Source organism: Triturus cristatus, chromosome 2_1 (assembly GCF_964204655.1).
Source record: "Triturus cristatus chromosome 2_1, aTriCri1.1, whole genome shotgun sequence".
Classification (NCBI taxonomy): Eukaryota; Metazoa; Chordata; class Amphibia; order Caudata; family Salamandridae; genus Triturus; species Triturus cristatus.
Window position 1 is genome coordinate 223,249,094 of NC_140581.1, and position 12,998 is coordinate 223,262,091.

At 40.1% G+C, this 12,998-nt stretch overlaps 1 protein-coding gene across 1 annotated transcript in view; it reads right to left on the reverse strand.

Moving 5' to 3' along the window:
- FECH (ferrochelatase) overlaps nt 1–12,998 on the reverse strand; it is a 258,404-nt gene that overhangs the window by 208,700 nt on the left and 36,706 nt on the right. Inside the window, exons 2-3 of the mRNA XM_085630172.1 lie at nt 12,196–12,313; nt 8,126–8,245 (exon numbers count right to left, since the gene is read on the reverse strand). Coding sequence (XP_085486298.1) covers nt 8,126–8,245; nt 12,196–12,313 — 238 coding nt within the window. The remainder of the gene's footprint in view (nt 1–8,125; nt 8,246–12,195; nt 12,314–12,998) is intronic.

Genomic DNA, 12,998 nt, shown 5'->3' on the forward strand with positions numbered 1-12,998 from the left:
TGAGGAACTTAGTGTACATCTACATGATGACTAATTGTGTGTTCTTTCTGTTTTCAAATCTGCATACCTGTATCTATTAGGCCACTAACTACGGCTCTATATGTTCTTTTTGCTGGTTGTTAAAGTTAAGAATGTTTTTTATTTATTATGAATACTATGACGGAATAGTAGAATCATGTGTATTTTAATCATGTGTTTTATAACATTTACTATGTTACCTTATTTTCTTTTCTTTTTTCTGTACACAGGAGGAAAGGAAGGGTCGCCATCTTACCGGACTATTTTCATCCGCACCGGTTACCCTACCCTTTTCTTCCCGGTTCCTTGAACACAGATAAGAATTCTGTACTTTTTACATATTTTTGATATTGTTTTGGGCACTATCTTTGAATGAAATGGAAGTTCGAATAGGCTGTTGTTTCTTAATGATTTACAAATGGCTTGTGACTCAATACTCCAGCAATTACTGTGTTGATCTATGTTGATATTTTGGTTCTCAAGAATTTTGGCTCTTACAGGCACTATGCCGATGTCTATTGGTAGTACAGGAGTACACATATATACCTTACGGATTTTAATGATGTGCTTATATCGTGTCCTGCGGCAATCATGTAATTGGTAATTATTGACCATGACAATTTATATGTCTTATACACTATTTGCAATTAATACCTAAATAATTTTGACACCTGCATTTGATAGCTTGTGTATACTTCTTATTAGGTTGCTAAACGCAGACACTCCACGTGTCTTTTGTTAGGAGCACTAGACTTCAATAATAATAATCAATGACACATTACAAGTACTATGACCATCAACCTGGTTGTTAAAGAAAGCGCACTATTTGTGTTACATTTTCTGTTGGTTTTATATGTCTACCGAACAACTCTGGACTAAGTACAACTATGAACCATGGCAGGTCTCATATCTTTACACTGTATTTAGACATTCAATAATGGCCGCCATGGTTACTGTCATTACTTGCCAATTTACTTGTGCCTGTCGTCTGTTTCAACAGCCAGATAAATACTTCCTGTTTCTTGTTGCACTTCGTGTGATCAAGTCAGTTTCACTGACGAAACGCGTTACGAGTGTTGATTAAAACTTCATGTGTATCCTTCCGAGTGCGAGTCCTTCTATCAGAAGAATCTGTGTGTATATTGATGCCGGGAGACCTGCTCGGTAGTTACTCGCCACCTGCCTACGGGACACGGATTTCGGGAATCTGGGTCATTTGTGTGCAAAAATATATATATATATATATACACACACACACACACATATATATACATACATATATGTATGTATATATACATACATACATACATACACACACACTACACAGTAGTTACAGTTTGGCCAGACTTTCCATAAGAGTTCATCTACCTCAGCTCTTTCTTGGAAAGTTTCAGGTTGATCTGTCAAGCAGGGGCCCCAAAAAAAAAACAGGGGGTCCCAGAACTCAATTTCCCCATATATTTCCTTAGGGATTTTTGAACAGCGAAACAGTTTAACAGAATTACACCAAGTTCAGCAGAAACCATGCTTTTTGTGAATTGCGACAGTTAGTCCCACAAAAGTCTTGTGGGGCTGCAAATAAAATTTTAAAATTGAGCGTTTTGCTTGGCGCAACAGCCGGGCCCCCCTCCAACTCCAATTGGTCGGTTTGGTCCTGAACAATATCATTCTCTGGCAGCAGCATAAAAGAAAATACTGCATCTGCCATTACAGGTCCTGTGTCCTGAAACCGGAGGCCGAAATGGGTGGAATCAGAGGGGCACGACGTGCCCATCATTTTTCTATTTGACAAGAACAGTTTCTTTACTGAATGTTAAAAAGGCAAGCATCCTGGGATGGTTAATTCCAACAATTGAAATGCCTCAGAGGGAGGAGAGTCTCCTGCGTTGTAAAGCTTGGGTGCAGGGCCAGGACGCAGACAAGGCCAGGTCAAGCCCTGTTGCCTGACCAAAGGCCATGCACAGCAATATGTCGGCCACCCGTGGAGGTTGGGTATAGCAATAAGATATTACTTTAAATAAAATAGAAAATAAGAAATTCATTGAAATAAAACAAAAAGGTTAAAGTGGCATACTTAAATGAAAATGTTAGTCATAATGTCACATTTGAAATGCAAACAAAAAGAAAAAAATCCCCAATTATAGTTGTTCATTGCTATCATGAGTTTGGCTTTACACTAAGTGTTTGGTACATGGTGAATTATGTGCATAAGAGGACTTTGGTTGACCTCAGGGAGCTTGTGTATAAATAGTAATTTATGGGTTACACCATTTAGCACTTAATTTCATATCTGAAATCCTGTACTTGCTTATACAGTAATTTGAATAGCAGTAGGTTTGATGATGTCAGCAGGCATGTCATCAGCTATGTCATCAATGATGTAATTTGAGATCTCATCACTGATGTCATTAATGAAGTCACTGAACATGCGAAGAGTGTTTTCATATGTCAGGTCATAAGAAGGGCATGGCGGGGGCGCAAGTTGTAGCTAGCTTTGTAAACTCTAATTGGTGAAATTCAGTGATTTGTTTTGCATTCAAAACGTGACATTATGACTGACATTTTAACCAAAATATAAACACTTCTTTAACCTTTATATATATCTATATATAGATAGAAAACCATAGGTTTCAGGGGCGCTATAGTTAGCTGGACTTTTCACTCGTACAAAACCATAGAAATTCCACCGTTATAGTTAGTTCAGCTAACTATTCGCGCCCCCGCAATGCACTGCTCATATTACATATTACATCAGTCCTGGCATGGTCAGTGATATCACGGATGACATCACTGATGACATCTCAAATGACATCACTGATGACATCATCCAGTGACTGTATGTTTCTGTAAAGTTTAAATATGTTTTATATATATGCCAAGCTGTATTGAAGAATCAGTGGGTGCACAAGTCTCTTGATGAAGGATTTACGAGGTGTGTGACTGATTGTATAAGTGACTGATTAAACGTGTCTTACTTAATGCATGCATTAGTGACTAAACTGCGTGAATGTCTGTATCAGTGTGTCTGTTGTTGTGTAAGCTAGTACATGGGTTAGTCAGTAGCTACATGACAGTTTATATGGGTTATTGACTGTTTGCCTGAGTATTTGTAGCTGTGCCTCAGTGTGTGGGTGGGTGGGTTGGAGGTGTGTGACTGTGCATAGATGTGTGACTAGTTGATTTACTGGATGTATGGGTTCAAGACTGCATGTGGAAACAGCTCTATGACTGGGTGAGTGTGTGCATGGGTGTGTTTGTGAGTGAATGGAGATCTCAGTGGTACATGTAAGTAGCTACATACGTAAAAGGCAGTTTATGTGAGTGATGGTGTATATAAATAACTATATGTGACAGTGAGTAATTACTAAAGTGGCTGTATGGATGAGTGTGTACTTGTATCACTGATTATATAAGAGAGTATGTATGCACTACTATCTGTATGAATGAGGTGATGTGTGTATAACTGTATAGGTGATTAAATGGGAGTGTGATTGATTCTTTACATGACTATCTAGGTCTGTGAGTAACTTTATGGATGAGTGCCGGTGTGTGACTTTGAATAAGTGTATGACTGCATAGGATAGTGTTGTATTGAGGAGTGACTGCATGTATAAGTGATTGTATGGGTGAATGAGTGGATGTGTGTAGACCTAAGAATCAGTGAGTGGGTATGTAGTAACTGGTATTGGTGTCTCTATGGTTTCAAAATTGGTAGTCTGTATTTTAGAATGGGTGCATCAAAGGTTATATTAGGGAGTGGGAAGGTGCATCAGATTATCACGTGGATGATGTCATTTGAGATGTCATCAGTGATGTCACTGACCATGCCATGAATGATGTAATATGTGATGTCATGAGCAGCCCATTGCGGGGGTGCGAGTTATAGTTAGCTGAACTAACTAGAACGGTGGAATTTCTATGGTTTTGTACGAGTGAAATGTCCAGCTAACTATAACGCCCCTGAAACCTATAGTTTTTTCAGTTAATTTCTAAGGTTTTATAAATGCAAATTTCTAACTATAACTTCTGTAAAACCTATGTTTTTTTCAGTGAATTTCAAAGGTTTTTTAAATGCTAATTTCTAACTACAATGTCCCTATAACCTGTAATGTTTAAGTAAATTTTAAAAAGACATGTATACTTTTTAAAGTGAAAACTAACTTAACAGTAGTCTTTTATAACTTATAATTATGGCTCCTGGTTTTATGGTATTTATTTTTTGGGCAATTCCGTCTGTATTTATCCATATATTTTTTTAAAAATTGTATCTGTATTTACCCATATATATTTTGAAAAAATGAATCTGAAATGAGTATATTTCCACATTTATTTGTCTGATAAATATGCACTCAAGCCTGAAGGACAGACCGTTTTCAGTCATATAAACACTCTCAGATGATAAAATATGCACATCCTTGATATTAAAATGTGCATGTTTTCTTTTACGAGCATATATATTGCGGTTTAAGGCTCTTTACTAAAATTCTTTTATTGTTTTAACCCTTTTACTTTTAGAACGACAGACCTATTGGCCTGGTAGTCATGATTGACAGCATTTAGAATCGCTCAAAAAATAACCCAATTTCATTTTTATCCACATTTTAAAATAAATACAGAGAGGAAAATAAATAGTTTTCTGTCTGTATTTATCTGTAAAAGTCCTAAAGATTTATAATTAACGTCACCAGCTTCCAGTTGTTTGTCTGTTTTCCCCTGGTGATCATATACTGTCAATATGTATATTAGAATATAAACAGTCGTGGTGATCTCAGAGGAGTTCATGACCAGTCAGCGCAGAGTAAAGATATATAAGCAACGTCACCAGCTTCCGGTTTTTAGTCTGTTACCCCCTTTTGATCATATAGTGTGAATATGTATATTATTATTTTCACAGTCATAATGATCTCAGGTGAGTTTATGACCCGTCACCACGAAGATCAAACATTTCGAAGTCCCGGAGAAAAGAAGCTCTGAAATTCACCGCTCAAAAGTATTTCGTTATTGATCTTCTGTTGTATTCAAAACTTTATTTTCCTTTTCTTTTTACTGTAACAATGGTGTCACTCGTTATATTGTAATAGACTGTCCTATTGTTACAGAAGAGGAATTGGAGATTTGTCTTCGCCATCTGAAATACAGCTTACTAAGCTTTATAACATACTTGATCAGATAATTTTTCAGTGAGCATATTTTATGAAATTACAGTCTAAAAAAATATAGCTTTCATACATACTTTCTTACTTTAAACATTTGATAAATCCTACATTTCTGAATGTTATTTTCTAATTTCTATTTTTCTCAGTTGCAGTTCCTATTCATCTTCTCCCTATAGACATAATTGATGAATGTGTTAAATACTACGGATAATCCGGCCTATCCTCATATTTCTAGGTAAACAGCTCACAAATGAAACAGCCTAGCAGCTACGCCTCTGTCAATCAAGGCACTTCTTGGTCTGGAATACTTTGTCTAAAATGTCATCAATTGTAATCATTCAAAACAGTGTGTCTTCAGTAATGTTTAGATGCTTGGTGTGATGGTCATCTGGCTAACTAGTACCCATTGTTTAATCATTCCTTTGTAGGCAAAATTGAGAAATGCTCTCTTTTTCTTGAAGCATGTTTGACACCACTCAGTCGTTGTGGACATAAAACACGCTCCACCCTGGCAGTCCAAAACCTCTGCAGAATTTTACATTTTCAAATCACTGCAAGCAACTTGTGTTGATACTGTCCTAATGAATAGTATTCAATTTACCAGTCAAAGAAAGGTTAAAGGGTCAGTTTTGCCTCATGGGATTCAAACTGGCGACATGCCGTTTACACATCTAGCTCAACTCCAACCACTGATCTCAGTACGCTATCTTAGCTGCCGTGTAGCAAGTTACTAGGGCAAACTGGAGTGAAGCACACATGGTGTGATAATAATAGAATAAAAAACCGTGTTTGAAACCTGCCTTTTCTGTGTTTTTACTTCCATATTTGTTGCTTTTTTCTGGACCCATAACCCTGCGCACATTAGCCCTTCTAAACAGGATTAAAGTGCCTGTGCACCCCCCTTTAAATATTTTGAAATTGTCTTAAACTTGATGGGCACAATCACATTTTATTCAAGACCATAATATATAATGTGAAACATGCCCCAGGCAATGAAAGTTAAAAGCCACCTGTGAACTGAAGCACCTGCAGTAGCATCTACTACAGTGGCAGTGTAAAATTGGCTTCCGGTCTACCCTATGTAGTCTGACAGCAGAAGCTAGAACCCTACCACGCACACCTGTCAAAATCAGCCCTTTGACCGCTAGGAACCGGATTTAAAATACTAAATAAGTCACCCGAAGCACATCCACATCTTGCTTCCCACAAGGTAAGGTGAATAATAATTAGGAGTAGCCATGATATCAGAAATGGCATGTTTTCCCAGTGACTAGGCCCAAAATTACATCGACACTAATCAAGCAGCAACTAGCACATAGGAAAAGTCAAGGTATAGATTATACACTTTAACCTATAACTTTTGACCTGTACGAGTTAGACTGTATTCAAAGACGTATTATTTATACTAATTAATATTCCAATTTCCTGCTCGAAAGTCAGGTATTAATTAAATATATGAGAGCTATCATTTTTAGAAATGTATCTTTTGCCATGCCAGAAACTACCACAGGCTAATTTCCATTAGCTCTCCATCCACAGCCTAGACTGTACTTGGCTTGAATTAGGAGTGAAACCTACTTCCAGAGCAGAGACAAGGGCATAGTAGTGGGAAGGTGTTTTCTTTCCCCAGCAGGAACACCAATTTATGGTGGGCCTGCTGTGTTGCAAGTAAATGCCCTGTGACATCAGGAAGGCCCCGGTCTATATCCCCATAGTCAGACTGGCCCCAAACCCAGTGGGAGGGAAGGTACCCCCAGAATCGGTTTTAAGTGACCACAAAGGAGAGGAATTTTCACTACCCTAGCTACATCTCTGGCTGGGGACCCAGGCTCTGCAGAAGGGGAGAAGGGTTTCCCCATCCTGGATTTTGAGAGTGAGCAGCACTGTAGGATTGTTTGCAGTAGGGCATGCAGGAAGTGCTGAAAAAGTGGGTAGACTGTCCCTAATAACTTTTACCTCATTGGTTAGAAGTGTCCAGGAATCACTCCCACCCACTAGCTAGTGCCAGAAATAAAGATGACATCCGCTGTCACCATTCTTGGAACATTTACTGGCCCTGCGGTAGATCAGAGAAGTACTGAACCTACGGTCTGTGACCTGTGAGGAGCCCTGAAAGTCGGGATCGGTATTTTCTCTTGCAGCCATAAGAAGTGGGGTCCAGGAACAAAATTGGGCTCCAAGGGTCTGTTGGCTGACCTCCTGTGTGGCTACAGGGACAAAACAAGCTGCAAGAGGCCTATTACCAGAAGTGCACAGCTGACCAGTGGCAACTGGACCTGAACTGGAGTTTGGGCTTGGCCTGTGCCTGACACCCAGAGAGCCTCTAAGCACCTTCATGTAAGGTCCCGGTGGGGCTTAGAATGTACTCCTGTAGTTGTTTGGGCATCAGAAGTAAGTTTGGAAACTTCTGAAAACTTTTCTTTCGCAGCAACAGCAGGAAAGACCAGAAAATATTTAGGACAGGCAGTTCCACAGCGTCAGATTGAATTTCAGCTTCATCCCACTTAACTCCTAGCACATCAGAAAAAAATTACTAAGTCCCACTCTGTGTTGGGACTTAGAACATTTTCAGCGAAAAATCTCACAAGGTCCAGAGGGACCAACCTGCTTCAGATATCGGACTCTCAGTTCCACGGTGGCCGCTACACTACAGGCTTTTACCGGGACCAATCAGCTTGTGGATTCCGAACTGGGCTCAATTGGTACTGCATAAATACTTCACACATTGCCCTAAGTTACGACTGCCTGCCCTGTGCCTTAGCTGCCAGGGTGTTGAGCTCAGGTTATCTTACTGATGTTGAGGGTTCACACTGACAGGAGTGTTAATATTCCTTGTGGTGGGCAGTCGTTCACCCCAAAACAGAATTCATTTTCTTACACTACGTTAAAACTGTGTTAAAACGTTGTATTATTATTTTTGTTATAGAGAGGAATAAACATACATTCCTTACCTTTGTGCTGGAAGAGTCATGAGGTCTTTATCTAAGAAAAGTCTGAGAAGGAAACCATGTACATCATCCAGGGTCTCGGGGCCTCCCATGTTTAACATTAGGATTCCAGTTTTAGGTTTTCTGATGAAAAGAAACAACTACCAGTTTACAAACAAATATAGCACCTTTGTGTAACTTTGCAAATTCCACAATGCAGGATAATACATTCCCTACTTTGTAAATCATCATCTGGCGCTATATACTAATACATTTCTCCATTGATTCTCTGGAAGAGAACACATAGCTTAACAATCCTTCACTATTCTTTAAACTTAATTTTTCGTTATATGTTTCATAGAAACAATAATCTCTTAAAAAAATATTTAAAAAAATTACTGGGTAATCAACCAGCTTCCATCATGTGATAACATATTCCCAACATTTGGATTTGAATTATTCTTCCTCTTTTCCATGTCCGTGTGACCTCTCATTGAAAAGCGGTCTCCGACTTAGCAACGCACTGCACGCTATATAAAGGCCCACTGCATACCAGCATCTTTGATCCTCTTGCATGGTGCTGTCAGGCAAACCTGATTTAGTTTGTAGTGTGTTTTATTCGGAACCACATGCATTAAAAGACATTTATGAACATATAGCAACAATCCAGCGCGGGGACACACTATTTTTAGTGCAGCCAGGCGCTTTAGAAATGGCTTTATTATTATTATAATTATTATAAAGGGGCTTATTACAATGTTGGGCGACCTTGCATCACTGTGACAGATACGGGTTCGACCGACCTCCGGTCAGCGGTCCCAACTGCCTAATCACGAGGCGACTGCACATGGTGTGGTCGCATACTGACACTTCCCTACGGGAGCATGTGATACGACCATAAATCGGCCGTAGCACAAGCTCCCATAGGGAAATGGGAGGTTGTGTTCATACCTGCACCACGTGGCAGACACCTCACGGTGCCTGCCACGTTGCCCTCTCGGCCACTAACTGCAGGACGCTGGTTGAAGAGGGGCCTGCTAGGGGACCCCAAACTTGCTTGCCGAGAGGCTTTCCACGATGGAAAGCCTGGCATGGAATGCCGTCCTGAAACCGAGCATTGTAATCCGGACAGCGTAAAACGCTGTCTATATGGATTACGGGCCGGTTTCCGACTTGAGCCCGTCCGAAGACAGCCAGAATGACCGGCCGGTTTCACTTCTGACCACCTAAATTGAAAATTAAGCCGTCGGAAGAAAACAGATGATCTCGGTCGGAAAGCCTCCGACCAAAGGTCGGAGGCTTTCCGCCCAAGATTGTAATTGGCCCCCTAATCAGGCCTCTACAGTGAATCTCTTTTAAGGCTGATAATATTTTTTATATTATTAGCGAATTCTGCTCAGCATTGCAAGCCTATACCGTCTTATTAAAAAAATAATCTTCCTAATCGGCACCAAATGGTTCAAGAGGTGTGGCACAGCGGCCAGGGTGCCTGACTCCGGACCACCGGGTTCACGGTTCGATCCCCGGCTCTAGGTTAGCCCAGCACCATGTGACTCTGGGCAATAGCTTGCTAAATCTTCCCGACGGCCCCCAGCGCCGGGACACCTCTCCGGAGGTAGCTGTGCGCTTTGCAAATGCGGATATATATTCACTGAAAAAACCATAGGTTTCACACACGTTATAGTTAGGAATTAGCATTTAAAAAACCTTGCAAATTCACTGAAAAAAACATAGGGTTCACACATGTTATAGTTAGCTGGACATTTCACTCGTACAAAACCATTGAAATTCCCCCGTTATAGTTAGTTCAGCTAACTATAACTTGCGCGCCCGCAATCCACTGCTGATAACGTCACATATTACATCACTCATGACATGGTCAGTGACATCACTCATGACATCACTGATGACATCTCAATTTGCAAGGTTTTTTAAATGCTAATTCCTAACTATAACGTGTGTGAAACCTATGGTTTTTTAAGTGAATTTCAAAGGTTTTTTAAATGCTAATTTATGAATGTATTATATTTTTTAAATATTTATTTTATAATAAGCTATCTATGTATATAGTTATAGATTGACTTTATCCTGTAATATGGAATGGCACAGCTCTTTTATTTTTTTTTTATTTGGATAAAGTTGAACAGCATAGTTAATATCTTTCTATAAACTTATAAGCACTTTAAAAATGGTTTTTTTTTTTAAGGGTTTTTGACCGTGCGCGCACGGTGCGCACATGCGTGCGCGCACGGTGCGCACATGCGTACGTGCTCCGTGTGCGCATGCGTATGTGCTCCACGTGCGCATGCGTACGTCGCGCGTGCCCTGTACGCGCGTGCTCCGTACGCGCATGCTCCGTACGCGCATGCGCGCGTGCTCCGTACGCGCGTGCTGCGTACGCGTGCGTGCTCCGTACAACCCTCCCGCAGCTCAGCCGAGCACATCCGCAGCAGCTCAGCCGAGCACATCATCGGCAGCTCAGCCGAGCACATCATCTGCGGCGGCAGCTTCACCTGCTTCTGTTCCTCTGGATATACACCCTCTGTTCAAGAGGGTGCATATACGGTGCAATGCGTGCAATGCTCTTCTCTCTTATGGGTACACCAGCATTCCCATAATTTTTCTCATTTTTTTGTTCCTCTGTTCCTCAATTAACACAACGGCTCTTTTTAGAGCCACCTAACATCTAAACACATAAATTTGATTTTTAATTCTATGTTTTTTATGATTTTTTTTCCGCCGTGCGCGGTGCGCGCACCCCTCGATTTTTTAACAAAAAATAAAATGTTTTTTTCACCCTTCAGGGTCCTTCAGGGACCCCCTGACAAAAGCTAGGGGGTCAGGAACTCTGTACCCTGCCCCCTTTTCACGTTCTCCACCTTTCTTTTTCACTGTCACACACAAAATGGTGGACAACACTTCCTGATTTTGACCGATTCGAACGTTGACTGACATGTAACCACCAATCACAATTACGCTCGCGCACGTTAAGGTGCGCGCATATAGATATTTATGTACTTTTAACTGCAATTTTCTCAGGAACTACTGAACAGATTGACACAATATATGCAAAAGGCACATCCCTGACCTGAGGACTACCTCTTTGCCAAATTTCAAGTAATTCTGTTCAGCTGTTCGGGTTGTACCTTCGACTAAAGGTCCTATGGGAAAATGCATGGGGAAAACGCGTTTTGGGACCCCCCCCTTTTTTCACAGCCCCCGCTTAACGAATCACCCCGAGACTTCCAGGGTAGGAGCTGAGCGGAGCGCCCCATTAGTTTTGAAAATTTCGCGAGGATCCATCAACCGGCGCCAAAGTTATTCAAAATAGAATTTTCAGATTTCCAAAGGAAACACCGTCCTAACTATAACTATCTACTGGCGACCGCCAGTAGATAAAATATATATATATATATATATATATATATATATATATATATATATATATATATATTTATTTTTTAAGTCATAGGGCCTATTGGTCAATCCTAAAGATCTCTACTACGCATGTCATGCAACTGTCATGTATTAACAGCCTTTTAAAAGTGACATTTATTACTTGCCTGCCTTCAAACCAGTATTCAATCAATTTGCATACAGCAACATCAATTGTACTTTCATGTCTCATCACATTCCAAATCTAGAGCATCATATAATTTATTGGATCTTAGTTCGTGCTTCTGACAATGGCCTGATTATTTTCCAAGTAGACAAGAGAATAAATCAGGCAAGCATGCTAAAGAAGACTGTAAAGAAAATGACTAAGATACAAACAAAACCCCATAAAGATGCCCCAATGCTCCTTCTCCAACCTACTACCAATGATCAATTCAAATTTCATTTCACTTCTCCTCATACTGAACTCAGTAGATTTATTGGGCGCATAAATGGAAGGCTGTTCCAGAATGTGATGGATCAGATAGTAAAGTGGGGAGTGGGCTGGGGGGGCAAAGCGGTAAAAAGAAATAGAGTAAAATAATTAAATCATGTTTCATTGCAGAAGACATCAGTCTTTGCAATCTCACGCAGTAATCATGTACCATCAGCAGATATTACTTTTTAAATCCCAATACCAGACAGGTACACTTGCCTACCTTTTATCTGGGTGGATCCGAGGTTCTGATTCTTTGGCTTGCGTTGCAGGAATCGCACTTGCATGCCATCGCAGTTGATGGTTGCCTCTTATTCTTCCACAAATATTGTTTGTTAGAACTACGAGAAAACAAAATGTTTGGTTAACTACAAAATAGAAGTGGTTAGCACTTAAAAAAATGGGTGCAATCTGTACATGCACTTTAAATCATTATTTAACTTGCTTTTATTAGCTTTGATTTCAAGGTCAATTACCTGAATTGTCCAAGAGTAATTAAAATGTAAGCCAATTACTAACATACCATTTTCTCTTTCAGGATCACTATCACTAGTGAACATCAACTTCATTAATTTTTCACGAGTGAGGGTACTCAAAGTTCTTACTCAGAAACAGAGTGTGTAGCCACGCCCCCTTAATCGCAAGCTCTTGGCTCTTTCACTAAGATTTGGCAAGTCCAATATGAGACATTACACCTGTAAACTACCCTTTGCAATTACAGTCCCACCCAGTGACATAATGTTAGATTAAGTTTCCAAAGATGCAGCAAACTCCCTGAAGCCTTCTGCAAATTGAAAACAAACAAAAGGAAGATCTTTGTACACTGCATCTACCTTCTCCTTTTTTAAGTCATACACCAAGTACCTGAAGGGGTACAATATGCAATATGTGAGCAGAAAGATTGAAATCATTTGATTCTTCTCCAAATTAAAAGAACCAAGAAGATCAGTAGACAGTGTTGTGTGGCTTAAAAGACTCACACCATTATGACAAAAAGTATCTGGTATTTAGGAACATGGGAAATTA